At 44.2% G+C, this 25,035-nt stretch overlaps 1 protein-coding gene across 1 annotated transcript in view; it reads right to left on the bottom strand.

The window, feature by feature from the left end:
- spag17 (sperm associated antigen 17) overlaps positions 1-25,035 on the bottom strand; it is a 170,399-nt gene that overhangs the window by 89,866 nt on the left and 55,498 nt on the right. The window contains exons 25-33 of the mRNA XM_078231884.1: positions 24,626-24,877; positions 21,938-22,049; positions 17,803-17,937; positions 14,445-14,558; positions 11,855-12,063; positions 11,410-11,536; positions 10,117-10,295; positions 4,707-4,869; positions 111-310 (exon numbers count right to left, since the gene is read on the bottom strand). Of these exons, the coding sequence (XP_078088010.1) occupies positions 111-310; positions 4,707-4,869; positions 10,117-10,295; positions 11,410-11,536; positions 11,855-12,063; positions 14,445-14,558; positions 17,803-17,937; positions 21,938-22,049; positions 24,626-24,877 (1,491 nt within the window). The remainder of the gene's footprint in view (positions 1-110; positions 311-4,706; positions 4,870-10,116; positions 10,296-11,409; positions 11,537-11,854; positions 12,064-14,444; positions 14,559-17,802; positions 17,938-21,937; positions 22,050-24,625; positions 24,878-25,035) is intronic.

Below are 25,035 nucleotides of genomic sequence, written 5' to 3'. Positions count from 1 at the left end.
TTCTTACTGACTTGAGTTGAAGCAGCATCACACTGTAACAGGGAAGCTCAGGTTTAAAAGCCAAAATATTACAAATGGATATATGCGAGTGAAAAAGATAGTATGCTTACTTCTCCAGTTTCTGGATCTGTGGCTTTGTAGACTAAAATGGATTTTATGTCCAACTTCTCCGTGCCTTTTGTTCCTATAGATAAACCTATTGGAGTGGTAGTTATCCAAGTACCAGGTTGAATTTCTGGTTGTCGATGCATTTGCATTGGAGACCGTTCATTAATAGTTGGTGTGGAATTTCCTCTTTGACTATGCTTCCCTTAAAGAAACAAATAAATGGTGTGAAAACCAGAAACATCTGTTCATAAACACTATTTTCTGGTACTGGGAGACCAGTCTATCCGCGTATATTACTGGTGTTCCTGATATATCACACATTACATTTTTTGTGGACTGGTGGAAGAAAATATAATTTTGCATACAGTGGATGGGATTTTTCTCCCTCTCCGTGTGTGTTTGGCGGCAGTGGGGACACGACCTGCCGCTTGCTGGCAGCAGGATATTGTGGTTCCGATGTTGTCAATGGGGTTTCCCATTGAACGGATCCCTCAGCGCTGGGAAACCTGCAGTGGGGTGTGCCGTCAGCGGGATCGTTGGATCCTGCTGGCGTGAATGGGGGCAAGATTTCGGCATAAGCGTCCACAAAGGGCTTTTGGCTGCCTGTTAAACACTTTCTGGTAAGACAATAGCACTAATAACAAAAGTAGGGAATAAAGGGGGAGGAGAACAAAGAGCAAAGAACAGTACAGCACAGGAACAGGCCCTTCGGCCCTCCAAGCCTGCGCCAATCATGATGCCTGCCTGAACTAAAACCGTATGCACTTACGGAGTCCGTATCCTTCCATTCCCATCCTATTCATGTATTCACCTAGTTGTCCCTTAAATGTACCTGCTCCCACCACTTCCCCAGGCAACATGTTCCAGCCATTCACCACCCTCTGTGTAAAACACTTGCCTCACACACCTTAAACCTATGTCCCCTAGTACTTGACTTTTCTACCAGAGAAATGTGGCCTTTTTTTCAAACAGTTGGATATGCCATATTATGGCCAATTACATTATGGAGATGATCCTCAATTTGAAATAATTTTCACAGTCCTAATGAACATTGAGATTGTATGTTGTCTTTCCAGAGCTCTTTATACTGGCCAGGTACATTGTGCTGTTTTTTTCATTTGCTCATGGGATGTGAGCAATGATGGAAGGCCAGCATTCATTACCCATCTTAAATTTCTCTTAAGGTGGTGGTGGTGAGCCACCTTTTGGAACCATTCCATTCCTTGAGATGCAGGTATACCCACAGTGTTATTACAGAAGGAGTTCCAGGACTTGTTCCAGTACAGTGAAGGATATATTTCAGAGTCAGAATGGTGTGTGAAGGGGGATTTGCAGATGCAAGTGTTCCAATATACCTGTTGTCCTAGGTAGTGGTGGGTTGGGATTTGAATGTGCTAGCAACAGATTACTCGTGAGTTGCTGCAGTGCATCTAATGGATGGGATATGCTGTTGTCACAAGGCACCAATGGTGGAGGAAGTACCAATTAAGTAGGCTGCTTTGTCCTGGATAGTGTTGAGTTTCTTAGTTGTCGTTGGGGCTACCCTCATCCAGAAAAGTGAACAATATTCCATCACATTACATTGTGTCCACGGTGGAAGTCAGGAGGTGAGTTACTGACTGCAGGATTCCCAGCCTCTGACTCTTGTTGTCATAGCATTTATGTAGCTAGTCCAGTTAAGTTTATGGTCGATATTGTCAGGATGTCAATGATGGGGCCTTCGTTAGTAGTGCCATTGAATATCAAGCAGAGTTGGTGGGATTATTTTCTGTTGAAGATGTCATTGCCTGGCACTTGTATGGTGCAAATGTTATTTACACTTCACAGTTTGAATATAGTCCAGATCTTGCGCAAGTGGATATAAGTGGTCTCATTATCTGATGAGTTATGGTTTGAACTGAGGAATGAGCAATTGTCAACAAACATCCTCTCTTCTCATCTTATAATGGAAGGAAAGTCATTGACAAAACAATTGAAGATGGTGTGCTTAGGACACAGGCCATGAGAAACTCAGTGATATCCTGGGATTAAGATGATGGCTCTTCAACAATCACAACTATCAGCCTTTTGTGCTAGGTCTGATATCAGAGTGAATTGAATTGGCTGAAGACTGGCATTTGGGTTTGTTGAGGTCTTCACGAGGGGGCCGAGATGAAACACTCACTCGGCATTTCTGACCAAGATAATTGCTATGTTTTCTATATAGCCTGGGTCGCCCAACATGAATTACACCAGAAGGCCCTCAGATTTTTTGCAGTTTCTGTCTCAAATCACATATAGAGTGGAATCATAGAATCCCTACAGTGCAGAAGGAGGCTATTTGGCCTATCAAACCTGTACCAACAACAATTTCACTCAGGCCCTATCCCCGGAGCCCTACATATTAACCTACTAGTCCCCCTGACACTAAGGGGCAATTTAGCATGGCCAATCAACCTAACTTGCACATCTTTGAATTGTGGGAGGAAAGCAGAGCACCCAGAGGAAACCCACGTAAACACAGGGAGAACGTGCAAACTCCACACAGGCAGTCACCCGAGGCTGAATTTGAACCCGGGTCCCTGGAATGGCTGATTCAGGTGAGGCACTGGATAAATGACACTGTCTGTGGAACCACACCCAGCAACAGTCAGCACTTTCAGCAGAGGAGAGAAAATTGAAAGTCAAAATAAATATGGCCTGGCAAATACATGCATGTCAATGCATTGTGGTTCTGTGCTGAATACTATTCTGCTGTACAACTGACAGCCAGGACCAGGGATGAAAGTGACTTAAATTTCTTACAGGTTATGTCATGTGGGAACCCCCTTTCCACCTACATTCCTAGACATTTATCTTGATGGATACCTCTAAAACAAAACTTGAATATTGGAATAGAAGCCTGCACTAACCTATAGAAACTCCCACATTGGCCCATACAACTAATCCCACTGCTTTATGTGTTCTTGTCATGTCATACCTCGAAATGAGTGTGCTGGCTGAGTCTCAGTTTAATTACCCAGCAATTCAGCAGTCTCACTTGTCTCCTCTCTTTGTGGTGGTGACTCACAGATCGGTGTTTCTCTGTGATCTCTGACTCTTTCTTTCTCAGTCTTAAATCCATTAATGGTACACACTTCCTTATAATGGGGGGAATTTTATCATTTTGAGTCTAAGTGCCGAATCTGGGCGTCAAATAGATCCGCGCCTGGAATCCTCTTTGCAGCGCGCCCGTACGCGTTTTGCCGGCTCCGGCCCGATCCGCGCTGTGGCCGAGGCTAAGCGCAGCCGGACCGATCGGAGCTCTGAACTGCGCATGCACAGTTTGAAAAAAATCTGACAGAGTGCGCCCAGGCTCGAAAAAAAAAAGCAGAGAGAGCAGCTCTCTGACGTTCATCCTCTGGTTGGGGGAGGGGGTGGTGGTGGGGGGGGGGGGGGGGGGGGGGTGGGGTGGGGGGGGGGGGGGGGGGTGGGGTGGGGGGGTCGGCTGCCAGTCTGCAGCCGATGCCTCCTGCAGGAGTGGACGTGCGGCCATGCCATCCCACGAAACCTTCAGGATGAAGCGATTCCTCGCTAAGAAGATGAAGCAGAACCGGCCGATTCCAGTGTGTAAAGGGATACACCATCACTGGTACACTACCAGCCACAGCCATCTCTCCCGCTCTCTTGCCCCTGCAGGGAAGAATAATCTGTGGCTGGTAGTGTACCAGTGATGGCGCCAGGAGGCATTGGCCGCAGACTGGCAGCCGACCCCCCCCCCCGCCGACCAGAGGATGAGACGTCACACCCCCTCTCCTCCCCCCCCCAGGGGATGATACGTCACACCCCCTCTCCCCCCCCCCCCCCCCCCCCGCCGAGAGGATGAGACGTCACACCTCCCCCCCCCTCCCCCCTTCCCAGGGGATGATACGTCACACCCCCTCTCCTCCTCCCACCCCCCTCCCGCCCCGACCAGAGGATGACCTGGGTCAGAGAGCCGTTGCAGTCTCTGACCCCGCTCTTCGGAGGCTGCAGCGGCGACTTCAGACTTTTATTTTGCAGGTCGGTAACAGCGCGGACACGGATCGGGCCGGAAGACGGGAAAGTGGGATTTGGCAGTAGAGTTGGGCGCGCGGTTCATTAAGTCGATTTAAATGCATGCAAATGCATTTAAATCGTCGGGCCGCCCGATTCGGGCGCGGCGGGAATCGGGTGTCGGTAAAGGCGCGATCTGCTCGGATTCGGGTGCGGATCACGTTAAAGGCCCGACGCCCAACTTTACCGCGATTTCACTTTGGTAAAATCAGGCCCTATGTATAAATTCAAGAAACAAAGTTTGAACTGATCAGCTACCTTTTGAAACTTTTTACTTCCTTTGATGAGTAACTTGATGTGTATTTTAGAACTGAGAGATGTCTTTATGGAACTGCTTACTTTTATGTATTTGTATAAATAGGAGAGTTGACAAGTACTATTATGTGCTAATTGTTTTCGAATAAATAATGACTACTCATGGAGCACAGTGGTATTTGATGAGGCCATCAGATGTGTGAACAAAACCCTGATACTTTACACTGAGATATTTAGCTTAGATGCGTTCCATCAGTCACACAAACTGTTAGCTGTTTTGCTCCTGTTACCTTTCTTACTTCCTTCTTCAGTTTGGTCTATTTTTAGTTCCTTTTCATCTTTTGATTCTTGATCAACAAGATCAGTTTGGTTGCTTGCTGGTGTCGGTGGTTGAGGAATGGAGACAGGTCCAGAATCTGGACTTCTGCTCACAGTTCCATCAGCAAACAGAATCTAGGAAAAAATAAGCAAAAAAGACCTTGTGAAGCACGGTACAGAAAGCACCTGACTGTCAGTGAAGTGGTACAAAATTTACTTTACTCATGGAAATTGTCCTCGAACTACATTTGCACACTTCTCTCCATATTGGGGAGGCAGTGGCGTAGTGGTACTGTTGCTGCTAGTAATCCAGAGACCCAGGGTACTGCTCTGGGGACCCCAGTTCGAATCCCACCACAGCAGATGGTGGAATTTGAATTTGATAAAAATCTGGAATTAAAAGTTTAATGATGACAATGAAACCATTGTCGATTGTTGTAAAAACCCATCTGGTTAACAAAGAACAATACAGCACAGGAAACAGGCCCTTCGGCCCTCCAAGCCTGCTCCAATCATGTGTTCCTAACTAGACCATCCGTTTGTATCTCTCTATTCCCAGTCTGTTCATGTGGCTATCTAGATAAGTCTTAAATGATCCTAGCATGTCTGCCTCAACCACCTTGCTTGGTAGTGCATTCCAGGCCCCCACCACCCTCTGTGTAAAATACGTCCCCCGCATATCTGTATTGAACCTTGCCCCCCTTACCTTGAACTTGTGACCCCTTGTTTTTGTCATTTCTGACCTGGGAAAAAGCTTCCAACTGTTCACCCTATCTATGCCCTTCATAATTTTATAAACTTCTATTAGGTCGCCCCCTCAATCACCGTCTTTACAGGGAGAACAACCCTAGTTTACTCAATCCCACCTCATAGCTAATACCCTCCATCATAGAAATCATAGAAACCCTACAGTGCAGAAGGAGGCCATTCGGCCCATCGAGTCTGCACCGACCACAATCCCACCCAGGCCCTACCCCCACATATTTACCTGCTAATCCCTCTAACCTACGCATCTCAGGACTCTAAGGGGCAATTTTTTTTTTAAACCTAGCCAATCAACCTAACCCGCACATCTTTGGACTGTGGGAGGAAACCGGAGCACCCAGAGAAAACCCACGCAGACACGAGGAGAATGTGCAAACTCCACACAGACAGTGACCCGAGCGGGAATCGAACCTGGGACCCTGGAGCTGTGAAGCAGCAGTGCTAACCACTGTGCTACCGTGCCACCCATCCATACCAGGCAACATCCTGGTAAACCTTTTCTGCACTCTCTCCAAAGCCTCCACGTCCTTCTGGTAGTGTGGCGACCAGAACTGGACGCAGTATTCCAAATGTGGCCTAATCAACGTTCTATATAACTGCAACATCATATGCCAACTTTTATACTCTATGCCCCGTCCAATAAAGGCAAGCATGCCATATGCCTTCTCCACCACCTTTTCCACCTGTGCTGCCACCTTCAAGGATCTGTGGACTTGCACACCCAGATCCCTTTGTGTGTCTATACTTCTGATGGTTCTGCCATTTATTGCATAGCTCCCCCCTGCATTAGATCTACCAAAATGCATCACTTCGCATTTATCTGGATTAAATTCCATCTGCCATTTCTCCGCCCAATTTTCCAGCCGATCTATATCGTGCTGTATTCTCTGACAATGCCCTTTTGGGAAGGAAATCTGCCATCCTTAACTGGTCTGGCCTCTATGTGACTCCAAATCCACAGCAATGTGATTGACTCTTAAATGCCTTCAGGGAAGGGCAATAAATGCTGGCCCAGCCATGTTCAGCTATGGATGAGTGCTGCATTGCGGCATCGTGCTACACATTTAGAATGCCTCAGAGTGACTAGCATAACTGGGCCATGAGGAGCAACACTGCATATGTCCATACTTACAGGAGAATCATGCTCAGAATGCTAGAATGTGTCAATGTACTGGAGTTGGAATGTCTTTCAACACTGTGGTGATGCCAATGGAGGAGGAGGCTTGGAATCAGATGGGCCATGGAAGGGCAGCTTGTCGCTGAGGGCAAGGAAGGTGTGGAAGCGATGGAGAGAGAGTAAAGTGATGGTTGCACCCAACGTTCCCCAGGCCACATGATGCTGTGTGACACTGGTGCGGACCTTTATCAACATTGGAAGCTTCTGACAAAGTGGAAGCAACAGGATTTGGTTGAAGGAGTGGCTGTTTCATTAAAATTATGTCTCTCCATCAGATACAGCAGCAGCAGCTGAGAAACAACAGATCAGGACATCCACAGCACTAGAAAGCTCAAGGCATACAGCAGCGTCTCAAGACACTATTCCAGTGCACCCTTCACCAGTGCAGATACGTTTATGTCAATGGGCTTTGGTCCACTTGTAAAATGGGAGCACAGGAGGAGATGATGGAGGCAGTGATAGCCGAGATTACTTTTCCTCAGAGGAGTGAAGAGAGACCCAGTGCTTCTCAGCATCATGCAGATGGCGAGCCTTGGGTGTCATTAGCAAAGCAGCTGCACCATCAGATGCGTAAACATCTGTCAATATTCCAGCAGCAGTGAAGTCCCATGTGCAAATGGTGGTGGATTCCAACTGTGTCACGTGGTTCCATTTCTTCGCATGTGAATGTTTAGCATAACCTCCATTGAGAGAATGACAACCTTCATAGAAGCACACATGGATATAACACCAAATAGATGCAAGAGATGTGGACAGGTCTCCACAGCAGGCCCTCAGATATGAGGTAAAAGCAGAGGGGAAAATCCTCTCAAGACACATTTGTAGTTGAAGGCAGATGCTTCAGTTCCTTTGATGGGGACACCAATGCTACATGTTGGTCTGACGATTGAGACCGGTTCTGCACAGATGCGAGTGGCCCCTATGTGCAAGGGCCCAGCAGGAGTCAGGCACTCAGAGGTCACAGGCCACAGCCATCTAATGCAGTGGATTAAGAAAAGCTGCAACTTGCCTCCACAATGCCAAGGCAGTGGGAGCACCTTGTGGGAGTGACCGTAACTGAGCTTGAAAATGTATTAATTAAGACTTGGGCTCTCAGTGGGTGATAATAAATTGTTAATTGCAGAAGCATCTAATGTTTAATAATTAAAGGACTTGGATTCAATGTATAACAAATTGCATTTTAATTTTAATGCCAGTGTTGAAAGTGACCTGATGTGGCATCAAATAGATTGGATGGCATCTAGAAGTGAGGGCTTCATAAGTATCTGTACAGACAGAATGTCTTGGTATATAGTGCTGATGGAAACAGAGAGATGCAAAGGGTCTCTCATGAAAGGTCAGCAAGGCCACCTCTGGGAGAGACTACTTGGTTTAGTGGCGCTTGCACTTGTCCTCATTTGAAATGTGCACTGATCAGAAAACAGTGCATCCCCCGGCAATGCATATCACTGTCAGGTGAGTTGGACCTCTTGGTGCCATCTTCATTGGCTTCATTGTTAAAGCACCACATGCTCATCCTCCTTCTCTGAGGATGAGGCTTGCTCAGTGTCTTCCTCTGGTTTCCAGCACTACTCCCATCTGGAGTGCTAGGTTGAGCAGTGAGCAGCAAATGGCAACAATGTGGGATCACTTGAGGCTGAGTACTGCGGTGCTCTCCTAGAGCTTTCGAGGTATCGAAACCTCAACTGACAAAGGCCTATTTGATGGTGACTTGTATTGTTATTTGGTGGAATTTTCTGTGTTCTCTGCCTGTGTATTAGATTTGTGTACTGGGATCAGAGGGGATAATTCCAGTGGATACCTTTCGTCCCCCAGGATCAAGCCATGAAGGAGTTTGAGTGGCCTGAAGAGTTGAGGCAAGTGGAGCTATCTAAGAACATAAGAGTCATGGGAGCTTCCTGAAAAACTTGCACACGCCCTCATGATCCACCTTGAACAGCGAGGGAGTGGAATCTTTTCCTGTTCACATGAGTACAGTAAATGACCTCCTGTACCTGAGGAAATCCAGTCATGGCCCCAAAGCCAGCTGTCCTCTCAGCCTGATTGACCTAATTGTTTGCGAACTTGATATACTGGGTCAGCCCAATAGTAAGAGTTTTAACAACACCAGGTTAAAGTCCAACAGGTTTATTTGGTAGCAAATACCATTAGCTTTCGGAGCGCTGCTCCTTTGTCAGATGGAATGGAAATGGAGTGTCAGATTTCCACTCCATCTGACAAAGAAGCAGCGCTCCGAAAGCTAATGGTATTTGCTACCAAATAAACCTGTTGGACTTTAACCTGGTGTTGTTAAAACTCTTACTGTGTTTACCCCAGTCCAACGCCAGCATCTCCACATCAGCCCAACAGTACATAGCATCTATTACCTTCTCTATGAAGCAATGGAGTGCTGACTGAGAAATCCTAGTAAATTGCCAGATGATCCTTGAAATGAAACATAGGCGAAAAAGCTGAGTGCAAATGTTAATTCAAGGCCACAGACATTAGGTGTTTGCCATTTTCTATTGGTATCAACTCTGATTCCATTTTTCCACATAGTTCTGCTAACAACTTACCAGAGAGATGCAGTCTTCATATACAGTAGTGTTTGGCATCTCCATGAAGCTGAATCTTTGACAGTATACCCCTTAGTTTGGTAGCACCTTCCATCAGTGTGAGGCTGCCCTCTTGATTCCAAGTTCCCTTCTGCTCCACATTGGATCTCCTCAAATGTTGGAACTCCCCTCGCTGATGCAAGGACATTCAATGTAGCTACATACCAATCTCTCTTTGCCACTCTCTCCTCACTGTTGGAATCAAACTCTGTAGGTACTGACATCATAGCCAAATGAAGTCTTAACTACAATGAGCCCCTCAAGAATCTTGTACTGCCTCCAGCAGCTGCAATGGATATGGGAGACACCTTTGAATCTAGCAGCACTTGATTTTGACCCGACCCTTTTGTGATTCCTCCAAACTTAAGAACATTGTTTCTTGTAGGCACAGCTTGTGGCCAGCTCCCTCCACAACTCAGTCCTATTGAACTCTCGTCTTGTCTGAGAGTTGAAGTTCAGAACTTCTGCACATCTCCTGCATCTTTGGTAAAAGTCAAAAAGTAGAGGAATACCAGAAAATTGGTTGTTTAATGTCCTTGGTTAACTACCCACCACTGATCTGTCAGGCACTGATTCGTCCCACCAATGGAAAGGCATCAGGGGGCTGATCTGACAGGAACCCCATTCCATTGACCTGGCACCCCTTTCCTATACCATCTGTAGCTGGATGCCACATTTTATTTTAAAACACTCTTGTGAAGCACCTTGATAAATCTTTATTATGTTAAAGCTGCAACATAAATATATTTTATTAAAAGTAACGTCAGCTGCGCTTAACTGAGAACAATTAAAAATTGAGAAATAGCTTTTAATGCCATTTGCAGATACAAGTTTATATTGTAATACCTCTGTGGATCCATTCATCATGTATTTAACCACAGTTCCCTGGAATGTAATAACTCTTGATGCCTCCTGCATGGCAGGCCATTTCCGTGCTGCTTCGCAGGCTTGGAGACCTTTAGTTTTGATAGGATAACTCTGACGCAGCAATATCCTCTCTTCAGCCAAATCTTCATTTCTTATGCCTTGAAATATTAAATAAAAATTAAAATGAACCAATAAAAAAGTTAAAGTTTATTTATTAGTCACAAGTAGGCTTACATTAACACTGTAATGAATTTACTGTGAATTCCTCTAGTCACCACACTCCGGAACCTGTTCAGGTCAATGCACCTAACCAGCACGACTTTCAGTCTGTGGGAGGAAACCGGAGCACCCGGAGGAAACCCACGCAGACACGGGGAGAACATGCAAACTCCACACAGACAGTGACACAAGCTGGGAATCGAACCCGGGTCCCTGGCGCCGTGAGGCAGCAGTGCTAGCCACTGTGCCGCCCAATTAAATGTGAAAATAATTAGGTACATATAAACTCATGGAAAAGCAACTATAGCCTGAGAACAGAAAAAATAAAGAGGGGTCTTTTTTAAAACAATTCCAATCTGTGCAGCAAAATTGGTTATAAATGTTCTGTATTCTCAGAACCATGAAGTGGAGATGCCGGCGTTGGACTGGGGTAAACACAGTAAGAAGTTTAACAACACCAGGTTAAAGTCCAACAGGTTTATTTGGTAGCAAAAGCCACACAAGCTTTCAGAGCTCTAAGCCCCTTCTTCAGGTGAGTGGGAATTCTGTTCACAAACAGAGCATATAAAGACACAGACTCAATTTACATGAATAATGGTTGGAATGCGAATACTTACAACTAATCAAGTCTTTAAGAAACAAAACAACATGAGTTTTGTTGTTTTGTTTCTTAAAGACTTGATTAGTTGTAAGTATTCGCATTCCAACCATTATTCATGTAAATTGAGTCTGTGTCTTTATATGCTCTGTTTGTGAACAGAATTCCCACTCACCTGAAGAAGGGGCTTAGAGCTCCGAAAGCTTGTGTGGCTTTTGCTACCAAATAAACCTGTTGGACTTTAACCTGGTGTTGTTAAACTTCTTACTGTTCTCAGAACCATGCATTGAAAGCTGTACACATAGGAGGATTAAATATTTCTTCTTCTGTGCTTGGAAAGTTGAGGTTAAAGTGTGTGGTTGGTAGAAAGCAAGCATTGCATTTGAAGCTGCAACATTTAGGGTATCTTGGGAAGTTTTGTTACTGTGTTAAGGTTTGAAATAAAAAGGTCAGACCTATACACTCCTCAGTGAAGTATGTTATCAAGAGTCCATCTGGAGAACGTGCATTCAGACACAGGAACATTGGCTGTTCTAGGCCATCTTCTGAAGGGGCTCCTGGTTCAATTTCTTCAAGTTCCACCTGTACAAGGAAGTCTGGATTACATTCACAGAAAAGCAATGGGCTGACTATTACCTGCCATGCTGTTGCAGCTGGTTAACAAGTTTAGGTTTATCCACCCAATGGGGCCTTCTTTATTCCCTGAATTTGGAGCATCCCCTATATACTGTTGGAGTGGACCTGATTATAAGTACCGATCGTAGAGGAAGTGACAATATTAATGATAAAGGAAAGAGTCTAAATAAAGATCAATGAAAAGAATTAAACTCCTAGTGATTGTTTTGGTTGATTGGAATGACATACCAATAACACATGAAGTGAAATAAATGCAAAATATACCTTTACTTCTTCTTTCGGTTGTTCCGATTCCTCTGGTGGTGAAATTGTACCAGACTCCTTCTTCTGCTTGCCCTTTCCTGACTGAGAATTTTTGTTCTTGGCAGACTTATCCGACTTTGCAGTAACTGGTGTAGTGGGTTCAGGTACAGGTGTAAACACATGGATTGGTGGGATTTTTAAAATATCAGCTAGTACCGAGTCTTCTGCAACTATAAAGATAATTTTTAATAGTGGGAGTAAGTATGATGCTGTTACCTCTGTACAATATCATTGTTCTGGATACTATAAATTTCATGGATTTACAGCGCATATTCTACACTGTTCAGCATCACTGCAGGCTGCATGTTCTCTACAATCTGGAAAGCTAGACTGTGGCATAGGGATTGTATCAATCGGCCATGTGTGTTTTTAAATCTTTTTGTAAAATGCATTAAAAGGCATTCTGCCAAAATCAATTGGTTTGAATTAGTTAAAATACATGAATGAACAGAATATTGTTTTAATAGCAACATGTAATCAATTCCCCACCACTCTTTGTATTGTAGCACAAAATACATGGCTTTATCCCCATTATCGACTAAAACTTGCTCAATTTATAGTTCTTTACCTAGCACAAGCCTTTTTCCTCTCTGAGCATATGCATGCATAAATGCCTCAACTTGGAGCAACATAATCTTCTTGTTAAACTCCTCTTTCCGCCTCTAACTGACTTCTCCAGAAAATAATAATGAGCTAAAGGCTAAACTCACCCGTAGCTGCATGTGTGCCAAGGGTTGGCTTGCTCAACTGCAAAATATATTCAATTCAGGAACCTTATGCTGACACCAACACCAAAAATATTATCTGTTTAAACATATGGGTGAAAAACACACTAAGGGTGTAAACAGCTCTGAAATGTGCTAAATCTCTCCATTGGTAGTGCGAAAGCACAAGACCTGTGGCCAGGGTGATCTCTTCAATCGTGTGTGCATCTCAGTGTCCCCTAAAGTTACCCATCAAGTTGGTGATGACTGCATCACGTCCTCTGATGCAGCATTTGCACTGTTGTGCTGACTTTCACTTCCCAGAGTGCACGGAAACAGGGTTTGCTGCTAACCTTCCCAAAGATTAGGGTCTGGTGAATTATGTAAGTTGAAGGTGCAAGTATAAATGTTGAATTTGCTCTCGACGTTACTGGTTATTAAGGGCTGTCCATGCACTGGCATGGCATTAAGGGACAGGAAAAATCTGGCTGTCTCCCCTTGCTAGCACCTTGCTCCTCCTGGAATCTTGTGGCTATCAGTGTGGCACGGGTACATCTCACAAGTCATGTTTCTTCAATAGCATCGTCACATGGAAACTGACCCTCATCTTCCTCTTCAATTTTTGGCCTTCCGGTTCTTTATCATCTGAGGAGCTCCCAGCCTCCTCTGGCAAAGAATTCCCCCCTCCCCCTTTGAGGCACCAGGTTATGTGGAACATCCTCTGTGGGGAGTACAGTAGAGTCCCACTTGAGCGGTCCAAACATCAGAAGCACATCATCTGGGATGCCAATAGACTGTTCAATGATGGATCCTGTGGAGCTATGCACAACATTGTATCTTTTCTCTGTATCTACTCTGAGGATGACACAAAGGTATCATGAGCCATCATTTGAGTAGATGCCTCTTATCCCCAAGCAGCCAGCCCTGAATTCACATAGATCCTTTGAATATGTTAAGTACCTGGGAGTGTGTTTCTGATGATCACACACCAGTTGATTGAATCAGGAGATGGAACGGAAGCATCCACGATGAGTAGACTAACCCTACACCGCTGCCAGTGTGGCATTTCACTGCCATCGCTAAGAAATCAGAGCAGCACTGTTGCAGGTAGGCTTTGAATGTTGCATTCACCTTGAACCCATGAAATAGGTGAGGGAGGACCAATGCATGCCAGTCATCTCTAAACATGTTTTAGACTGGTCTAACTTCTTGCTGGCATGACACAAGATTGGAGGTCGGAACATGATTTTGGCGAGTTACATATTTAATGTGTACTCATGACATGATAAAGCATGCATAAAGCATAACGTTTCCCATTAGCAGAAATCCAACTTTTGGCCTCTATCCAAATTGTTCACCTAGAAAATTCCACCAAGAGTTTCCATTTGGAGATGAATATGACTCCTTTGGTCAAAATGTCATATTCAACTCGGAACTTTAATTCTGTTTCTCTCTCCACAGATGTTGCCAGTCCTGCTGAGTTTTTCCTGCACTTCCAGTTTTTTATTTACATTCTTTTAAATATGTTATGCAAAAAAAAGATTTAATGACTCATTTCATAACAAACCAGAAGAAAATGCTGAAACCTGGTGTTAACTAATTGTAAATTGCACAGACTTATAAATAATAAATTAAGAACATTAATATATAAAATACAAAGAAGTGCAAAGTCCCTTCTTAATCATAAAGGGTAAATCTGCTGTTTGTGAAATAAGGCAATATTTTTTCAGTGTAAAGTATTCTGATGTTCTTCCAGGTAGTTCTATCTGTGTATCCTATCGTGCCAAAGGCTTATTCATTTAACAGAAATCAACTGAATTTTACACTTTACATTCTTTTCACTTCACCTTTTTTCAGTTCTTTTGCAGGAGGATGTTTGCTGAGAGTTACAGTTATTCCATCATCGAGGACGGCTGAGAATGATCTAAACTTGCAGATGGATTCATGTGGTTTTTCCTCCTCTGTAAGGATTAGATAAGTGCAGAATTAAATATTTCCCCTGAAAACAGAACAGTTCAGATTTTGCCATGTTGGCTGCTCAACATTTTACCCTGCAGGATATTTGGATACTGTTTAAAATTATCCTGCTGTACTTTGAAATAATTATTGTAGTACTATCTTTCTCATGATACAATGAGGCGATAATGCTGCACTGGTGTCAGGATTGCTGTTTATAGGCACAGCACTGAACAGAGCTGACTTTATATGATCATAGGTTCACAAGATTGATTCCAGAGACGAGGGGTTTGTGGTATGAAGAGAGATTGAACAGTTTCGGCCTATACTCTCTGGAATTTAGAAGAATGAGGGGAGATTAAATTGAGGTATATAAGATGATAAAAGGTATGGACACAGTAGACGTGGAGCAGATGCTTCCTCTTGTGGGGCATTCTAGGATGAGAGGTCATAGTCTTAGGATATGGGTAGCAAATTTAAAACAGAGTTGAGGAGAAACTACTTCTCCCAAAGGGTTGTGAATCTATGGAATATGCTACCCCAAAGTGTGGTGGATGCTGGGACAGTGAGTAAATTCAAGGAGGTGTTTGACAGATTTTTAATTGATAATGGGTTGAAGGGTTATGGGGAGAAGGCAGGAAAGTGGGGATGAGGAGCATTTCAGCCATGATCGAATGGTGGAGCAGACTCAATGGGCTGAATGGACTAATTCTGCTCCTATATCATATGGACTTATGCTGAGAAAGCTTATTTAAATATTTTCATAGCATTTTAGGTTGGGAGCAACTTGGATGCTGGGGATGAGAAAGTTGACAGTCAGTCAAGTACAGATTTTTTCTTCTTCAATGGACCACAGATTGACCACTGAAAACCAAGGTCAGAAATTTTCCTGGAGCTGCCACAGAAACCTCGCCAGAGGTGCAAAGGAAACCCTGTTCACTCAGTTACACTGAACAGAGAAATTCTGACAAATGTCAGGCTAGTGAAAGTTGGCCTCTGTTTGGTGACCATATAAAGCAAGGAAAGATGGTGTTCCTACAACTACAGTAACAACTTGCACACAAGGAAAAATGGACACTAAACCAAAGTAAAAAACATTAGCAAGAATAAATAAAAATATGACCAATTAAATAAATGGGATGCCGATACTGTTTCTATCTTTCATATAACTAAATCTAATATTTATACTTGCATCAGATTAAAAGTTATGCTGGGAAAATCAGCCCTCTGTGGCTCAACCTCCTCTCTATACTCCCTTTCACTCAAAGAGGCCTTGCTTGGTTTCAAAATTTATTTAAAAATAATCAGATTAGGAGAAAAAATTCTTTCTTTCTTTGCCCCCTCAGTTTCACAGGTGTAAGCTATTTGCACTAAGCTTTTCTAATTGTCAATAGTATGTGGAGTTTTTTTATTTGAAGATTAGCATGGTGATAAGCATTTTCATCCCATTACATTTTCTGAAGTTGATAGAGCAGAAAACAAATGCTGCACCACTTGTATAGTCAGTATTATCATTATTATACCTAAATGGTTCTTTCCCAATCTTCACTTGCAAATGCCACATGCCTGTCCTCCACCATCTTGCTAGCACAGTACCATTTTATCACCCTTACTTCTTTGGGGTGCTTAATTAGTGATCAGAGGATGGATTTTTCTTTTAATCTTCCATCCGAATGCAAGGTTATGTGGAACATAGAATCATGGAATCCCTACAGTGCAGAAGGAGGCTATTCAGCCCATTGAGCTTGTACCGACAACAATCCCGACAACAGTATGGCAGCCGAATATGTCTAAGCCTGCCCATCTTTTCAGGTTTGCTTGTATCTAGGATTGGGAATGAATTGTGGATGTAGCTGCAGCCCCTTTAAAGCTACAGTGACTTTCAGGTACACTGCTACTTCAGGAAGTGTAGGAATATACCTTCAAGATTTCATACAACTTCAGTAATTGCCGTAGGATAAAATTTTATCAGTACTTGGCTAAAGTATCTAGGAGGAGGAACATGGCGGAGGACGGTGTACAACATCACAACAGGACAGTATGTCAAAAAAATTTCAAGAGCCTCATCAGAGAAGCACAGCATCTGCCCTTCACAGCTACTTGTATCCAGATACTGCACCAACCCATTACCATGTCATAACCTTTTCTTTTTTTATCTATGTTTTCCTTCAGATGTTTCCAGGGTGCTACACTCTTTACTTTCCAGCGCCTCCTTTACCCATATCACCTTCTTCAGCAGAGGATGCCCAGTACAATTCAGTCACTACTTTGCACAAGCAAGACCAATCCATGGCATAAAAGCAAAATACTGCAAATGCTGGAAATCTGAAATTAAAATGGGAAATGCTCAGCCAAATGAGTACTATCTACAAGATGCACTGCAGAAATTCACCAAAGATCCTTAGCCAGCACCTTTCAAACCCATGACCACTTCCATCTAGAAGGACAAGGGGAGCAGATACATGGAAACACCACCACCTGCAAGTCCCCACCAAGCCACTCATCATCCTGACTTGGAAATATATCGCTGCTCCTTTGCAGTCGCTGGGTCAAAATCCTGGAATTCCTCCCTAATGGCATTGTGAATCAACCCACAGCACGTGGACTGCAGCGATTCAAGAAGGCAGCTCACCACCACCTTCTCAAGAGCAACTAGGAATGGTCAATAAATACTGGCCAGCCAGCAACACCCATGTCTCACGAATGAATAAAAAATACTATGTCCCGAACAATTTGGCAGAGAAAACTGCCACTGGTGCCGGCGGCTTCAACACCGCTTTTCCTGCCTGCTATTGGCCTTGGTCTATATTCAGGAAAATTCCGCCCAGAGTTATGAAGAATAGTTATGAAGAATTATGACATAGAAACATAGAAGAAAGGAGCTGCAGGAAGCCATTTGGCTCTTCGAGCCTGCTCCGCCATTCATTATGATCATGGTTGATCATCCAACTCAATGGCCTAATCCTACTTTTTCCCCATAACCTTTGATCCCATTCGCCCCAAGTGCTGTATCCAGCTGCCTCTTGAATACATGCTGTGACATCACAGCAATAGGCACATATGGAACATGGTATAAATTTAAATTTAGAATATAGGGAAATTGCACTGGGGGTAAAAAGGCTGTATTTCTTCAAGACATCACAGCAACGAAAGTGAGATAACAAATTAGTTGCAATTGATCTTCTTGAAGTTACTTTAGCTTTTAATGGATGCAAATTATTAATTGCACACATGACATTTATTTCTTACCTGTCTCAGAAATTTCAGACCTTGCTTTTTCCGATGGATCTTCTCCACTGTCATCCAGAATTTTTATGGGATCTTTGATGTAGGTGTAAAATTGGTGTCTGTCTTTCATTACACAGACCTGAATAACTGTTGAACCTGTTGAAACAAGCAAGAAGATACTTTGTAATAATTCTGGAAAAAACTCAAGTTGTCTAAAAGCTAAATGACTCAAAAGTATATTTAATAATCAGACAGACACTCTTTGAATTGGAGGCAGTCTATTTAAGCTGCTGTAGAAAAGTTTATTTATTAGTCACAAGTAAGGCTTACATTAATACTGCAATGAAGTTACTGTGAAATTCCCCTAGTCGCCATAGTCTGACACCTGTTCGGGTACACTGAGGGAGAATTTAGCATGGCCAAATCACCTTACCAGCATGTCTTTCTGAATGTGGGAGGAAGCCGGAGCATCCAGAGGAAACCCACGCAGACATGGGGAGAACGTGCAGACTCCACACAAACAGTGACCCAAGCCAGGAATCGAACCCGAGTCCCTGGCACTGTGAGGCGGCAGTGTGCTACCGTACGACCCCGAAAACTGGCTACCTGCTGCAGTTTTTTCTTTATTCATTTTATGGGATGCGAGCTCGCTGGCTGGCCAGCATTTATTGTCCATCTCTAGTTGCCCTTGAAAAGGGTGTGGTGAGTTGCCTTCTTGAACTGCTGCAGTTCCTGAGGTAAAAGTGTAACTAGAGTGCTGATAGGGATGGAATTCCAAGATTTTGACCCAGCGACATTGAAGGAATGGCAATATATTTCCAAGTCAGGATGGTGAGTGACTTGGATGGGAACTTCCAGGTGAAGGCTCCCAGGTATTTGCTGCTCTTGTCCTTCTAGACGTTAGTGGTTGTGGGTTTGAAAGGTGCTGCCAAAGGAACCTTGGTGAGTCCTTGCAGTGCGTCTTGTAATAGTACACACTGCTGCCACAGTTCGTTGGTGGTGGAGGAGTTGAATGTTGTGGAAGATGTGGCAATCAAGCATGCTGCTTTTTCCTGGATGGGGTTGAGTTTGAGTGTTGTTGGAACTGCACTCATCCATTCAAGTGGAAAGTATTTCATTACACTCCTGACTTGTGCCTTGTAGTCGATGGTGAGGCTTTGGGGAGTCAGGAGGTGTGTTACTCCCAGTGGGATTTCTAGCCTTTGACCTGCTCTAGTAGCCACAGTATTTATATGGCTAGTCCCATTCAGTTTCTGGTCAATGGTAACTCTCAGGATGTTTATAGTGGGGGATTCAGCGATGATAATGCCATTGAACGCCAAGGGATGATGGTTAGATCCTCTCTTATTGGAGATGGTCATTGCCTGGCACTTGTGTGGCGCGAATGTTACTTGCCAGTTGTCAGACAAAGCCTGGATATTGTCCAGCACTTGCTGCATTTGGACATGTACTGCCTCAGTATCTGAGGAGTTGTGAATGATACTTAACATTGTTCAGTCATCAGTGAACATCCCCACTCCTGACCTTGTAATGGAAGGAAGGTCACTAATGAAGCAGCTGGAGATGGCTGGGCCTAGGACACTACCCTGAGGAACTTCTGCAGTGATGTCCTGGAGCTAAAATGATTGACCTCTAATCACCACAACCATCTTCCTTTATGCCACGTATGACTCCAACTGGCTGAGGTTTTTCCTCCTGATTCCCACTGACTCTAGTTGTTCAATGTGATCTCCTACTTTCATGACAACATGATAGGTAAGGTCAGCTATGATGGAGCAACATCACAACCCTTTAAGATTCTCAGTGAGGTCAATTTTCAACATTATCAGATAGATGCTAAAGTTGTAGCTATATTGGAAAACCTTGCCTAGGGGCAGAGTAGTTCTGGAGCACAGCTATAGCCAGGACATTATCAAGGCTCATAGCCTTTGCCATGCCCAGTGCACTGAGCCATTTCCTGATATTACGTGGAGTGAACCAAACTGATTGGAGTTTGGCATCTTTGATGCAGGGGATGGTGGGAGGAATCTGAGATGAATCATAGAACATAGAACATAGAAAGTCACAGCACAAACAGGCCCTTCGGCCCACAAGTTGCGCCGATCACATCCCCACCTCTAGGCCTATCTATAGCCCTCAATCCCATTAAATCCCATGTACTCATCCAGAAGTCTCTTAAAAGACCCCAACGAGTTTGCCTCCACCACCACCGACGTCAGCCGATTCCACTCACCCACCACCCTCTGAGTGAAAAACTTACCCCTGACATCCCCCCTGTACCTACCCCCCAGCACCTTAAACCTGTGTCCTCTCGTAGCAACCATTTCAGCCCTTGGAAATAGCCTCTGAGAGTCCACCCTATCCAGACCCCTCAACATCTTGTAAACCTCTATCAGGTCACCTCTCATCCTTCGTCTCTCCAGGGAGAAGAGACCAAGCTCCCTCAACCTATCCTCATAAGGCATGCCCCCCAATCCAGGCAACATCCTTGTAAATCTCCTCTGCACCCTTTCAATGGCTTCAACATCTTTCCTGTAATGAGGTGACCAGAACTGCGCGCAGTACTCCAAGTGGGGTCTAACCAGGGTCCTATAAAGCTGCAGCATTATCTCCCGACTCCTAAACTCAATCCCTCGATTAATGAAGGCTAGTACGCCATACGCCTTCTTGACCGCATCCTCCACCTGCGAGGCCGATTTAAGAGTCCTATGGACCCGGACCCCAAGGTCCTTCTGATCCTCTACACTGCTAAGAATGGTACCCTTCATTTTATACTGCTGCTCCATCCCATTGGATCTGCCAAAATGGATCACTACACACTTATCCGGGTTGAAGTCCATCTGCCACTTCTCCGCCCAGTCTTGCATTCTATCTATGTCTCGCTGCAACTTCTGACATCCCTCCAAACTATCCACAACACCACCTACCTTGGTGTCGTCAGCAAACTTACCAACCCATCCCTCCACTTCCTCATCCAGGTCATTTATGAAAATGACAAACAGCAAGGGTCCCAGAACAGATCCCTGGGGCACTCCACTGGTCACTGACCTCCATGCAGAGAAAGACCCCTCCACAGCCACTCTCTGCCTTCTGCAGGCAAGCCAGTTCTGGATCCACAAGGCAACAGCCCCTTGGATCCCATGCCCTCTCACTTTCTCAAGAAGTCTTGCATGGGGGACCTTATTGAACGCTTTGCTGAAGTCCATATAGACCACATCCACCGCTCTTCCTTCGTCAATGTGCTTGGTCACATTTTCAAAGAACTCAACCAGGCTCGTAAGGCACGACCTGCCCCTGACAAAGCCGTGCTGACTACTTTTGATCATACTAAACTTCTCTAGATGATCATAAATCCTGTCTCTCAGGATCCTCTCCATCAACTTACCAACCACTGAGGTTAGACTCACCGGTCGGTAATTTCCCGGGCATCATAATGTATTGAGTTTTAACATTTCAAATTAGAGTTAAAATTCAGCGTCGTGATAACGTGCCAATGAACACTTATTGATCAACTAATACAGCGATTAGTTACATTTACTATATGCTCAGTTTATTGCTCTCATTAAATGCACTAGGCGATATAATATTGAGACCACACTTACCATGAGATAAGTGGTGGGATTCTCTGGCTATTCGCTGGTAGCGGGATTCTCTGGTCCCACCGGCAGTGCACCCCAGCCCGTGGGTTTCCAAGCGGCATGGGGTGACTTCAATGGGAAATCCCATTGACAGAGGCGGGAACAGAGAATACCACTGCCAGCGAATGGCATGCCACTGGGAAACACAAGGCTGGGAGGCTGGAAAATCCTGCGTTATGTATTTTCCAATCAATATTATTTTAACATAAACATGAGCCATATTTAATACAAACAATGAACACTTTTAAACACAAAATCAAAGCTGTAATTAAGTAGGAGCATTTTAAGGATTTAGGACGCAGAGGCTAAGGAGAAATTTGCAGACATTAATATTAATTTCAGTATCTGAATGAACTGCTGACTCAGAAGTTAAACTTAATTGGGTTAGTTCCTTGCATTTCATGGATTATTTACTTCAGCTGCTGAACATTGTTGTAGTTGTCTAGGCAGTAAGAAATATATTTGGTTCTGTAGTTATCTTTCATTACAGGACGATTCATGAATTATCAAGCAGTTACCGTGCAAAACTTGTATGATTTTCACTCGAATGTGCCCTCCATCAACTGGGAATAGAGACTTGACTTCACCAGATATTCGAATTAAATCATTTCCAAAATTGTAGCCAGTAAACTGCAAATAAATAGAGCAGGTAAGATTCACTGAATTTGAAATAAGGAGTACTTGTGTAGTTCTCAATATAAAAATTCTGGTAAATTTGCGCTCGTGTTTTCCTCTTTGACACTGGAAACCAAAATTTCCTTTTTATTTGCTTGCAATAACCTAGGTGGTTGCGAGAAGAAAAGGTAGTTCAGCAATTCCCCTCTCACCGTGTAATTTCTACAATTTTCTGTCACAAATGATGTTGGGTTCATAACGTGTCTGCCTAAATATGGCTGGGTGTATTGTAATGAGATGATTCCACAGTGCATTTTCCATCATTTCTGCCCAAGCAATACCATGCACAAAGAACATGGGCGCATTGATGGCATCCACTGGTAAATGCTGCATGTGGGAAATTAGGAGTCAAATGACCACTTTGACTAAAATTGGAGGGCCAGTGTGCTTTTCCTCAGTTTTTGAAACCTTTTATTCATACACCAAAATGTCTGTACATTAATAAAGAAGGATGCTGTCCAAGTACAACTGTTATTTGCAATTATTTGAGTTGTGTAAAGCGCCATGCAAGGTGTCTATGGAGGGGCTCAACACAGATATTCATACAGCTGTTCTTATTGAAACTTGAGATGGTAGTGTAGTGACAATGTCACTGGATTAGTCATCCAGAGACTCAGGTTAATCTACTGGGACATGGATTCAAATCCCATCAAGGCAGCGAGTGGAATTTCAATTCAATTAATAAATCTGTAATTATAAAGCTAGTCTCAATAGTGAACATCATGATTGTGCCTCTTTAGGGAAGAAAATCTGCCATCTATTCATGGTCTGACCTGCATATGGCTCCAGACCCACAACAATGTGCTTGACTCTTAACTGCTCTCTGATATGGTGCAGCAGGACAATTCAGAATAGGCAACAAATGCTAGCCTTGTCAGAATAAAGAATAAGATAAAACATCATTGCACATGACAGCAGACTTCTCAGTCGGGGAAGTGCTCTTCTTGAACATTCAAACTACAGCTGCAGAGGCTCGTGGGTGCAACAATCTATTTGTCGAACTATCAAATGGAGATGGCTGTTATTCAGACACAGGGCCCAATTTTACCATTTTGATTCTAAGTGCTGAATCTGGGCGTGATTCAGATCCAACCTGTAAACCTGTTCTCAGGCGCCCCCATTCGCACTCAGCCTGAAAAAAAGTTGCGAGTGTGAATCACACTGTGGACAGGGCTTATCGCGCCCGAAACGCTGCTGCTCCAATCGGTGCCTTCATCTGCGCATGCGCAGTAAGAAAAAATTGAAAAACGCTCCTCTGCCACATCGCTTACAGGCCGCAAAAAGTGGATAAAGCGGCCCGGGAGCGATGGCCCCCCCAAAGACATTGCCCCACCCCCACAACATAACTGTCCCCCTTATCTACTCACACCCCCCACTACCCAGACCGATCGCGACTCCCTGTCCCACTTCCCTCCCACCGATCGCCTGCAGAGTGACAGCGGACAACCCCCCCCCGCCCCCCACACCAGAGAATGATCTGGCCTCCCTCCTCCTCCTCCCCCCCACCAGAGATATATCTGACCTGCTTCCCTCCTCTTCCCCCGCTGCCCCAACCAGATCTGGCCTCGTTCCTCCCCAACCATAGAACCGATCTGGCCTCCTCCCCCCCAAAACCAGAGAACGATCTGGCCTCCCTCTTCCTCCCCCCTCCACCAGGGAATGATCTGGCCCGCCTACCCCACCACCACCGATCTGAGTTAGAGAGCCACTAGAAGGTCTGAACTTACCTCTTCGGAAGCTGGAGCGCCTGAAACAGACCTTTGCCGAGCATGTCTGTTTCGTGTCAATTCTAGACGGGCGAACGCGATGGTAAAGGGAGAAATGCAGGTAAGTTTGGGCGTCCAGCTCATTAAGTCAATTCAAATGCATACAAATGCATTTAAATTGACGTTGCTCCTGTTTTGGGTGCGGTGCCGATTGCGGCCATTTTTGGACCTTGGTAAAGGGGGAAATCGGCACGGGCGCAAATCGCGCTATTCGCTTCACGCCCGACTTTACCAAGTTTTTGCGCCTGAAAATGGGCGCAACGCAACGGTAAAATTGGGCCCAAAGTGAGAATCTCTAAGCTTTGAGGAATAAAATCTTGAAAAGAATTTTGGTATTTTCAGCTGTCACCTCCAGACACAATGCAGTAGTGAGGTGCTATAAAAGTCTTTGTTCTCCCAACTGAGATGTAGTCCTCCTGCACTGCAAATTACCCAAATCCCAGAAAACAACTCAGTCTGCCGAGCAAATAATGGACAGCCATGAATCCTGGCTCTCTTTATTTCTGTAGGTGGACTGAGATCCAAGGAAAATTCAGGCTACTTGCTAACATTAAGTACTTCCATGTCTTTAACAAACATCAAGCGCTTCAGGTGGAAAATCCGACGGATTCAGAAAATAAAATTCCCCATCTGCATTCCACAATGCTGACTTGACCCTGGTTGGATCTACCCTATCACCTTTTATTAATGTGTAACAACTTTAATAATTGTATCTCTAGGTGTGAGTGTTAAGATTTTGGCAATTTGTAAAGAAATGCAGCAAACCTGGTAGAATTTCTTGACTGGCTCAACTGTTGCCTGCTGAGCTTCTGGCTCAATCTCTGAAGATGAACCTTGCTCTTCTTTGACGGCTTTACTTTCCATTTTGAGTGATCTTTTTGATAACCTACTTGACTTGGACTCCAATTGATGAACACTTTCTTCCTTCTTTTTGCTAACTGGTCTTTCTTTCTTGCCTTTTTTTTCTTGTTTTTTCTGTTCCTCCTCTTTCAACCTCTCCTGGTCTTTCTTCCAAGCCTATGAATCAGGAAAACAGTAAATGCATTAAGAATGTACAAGAATGTTTGCATCTTATGAGCTGGTTAGCAATATTTTGTAGTGAGTGACAACATAATTTTTAAATGGAAAATGACTGATTTTTTAAGTGACATGATTGAAACTTCACCACAGGTTAA

This window comes from Mustelus asterias, chromosome 17 (assembly GCF_964213995.1).
Source record: "Mustelus asterias chromosome 17, sMusAst1.hap1.1, whole genome shotgun sequence".
In the NCBI taxonomy this organism is placed as follows: domain Eukaryota; kingdom Metazoa; phylum Chordata; class Chondrichthyes; order Carcharhiniformes; family Triakidae; genus Mustelus; species Mustelus asterias.
The sequence above is the reverse complement of the archived record's forward strand: the minus strand, read 5'-3'. Positions and strand labels throughout refer to the sequence as shown.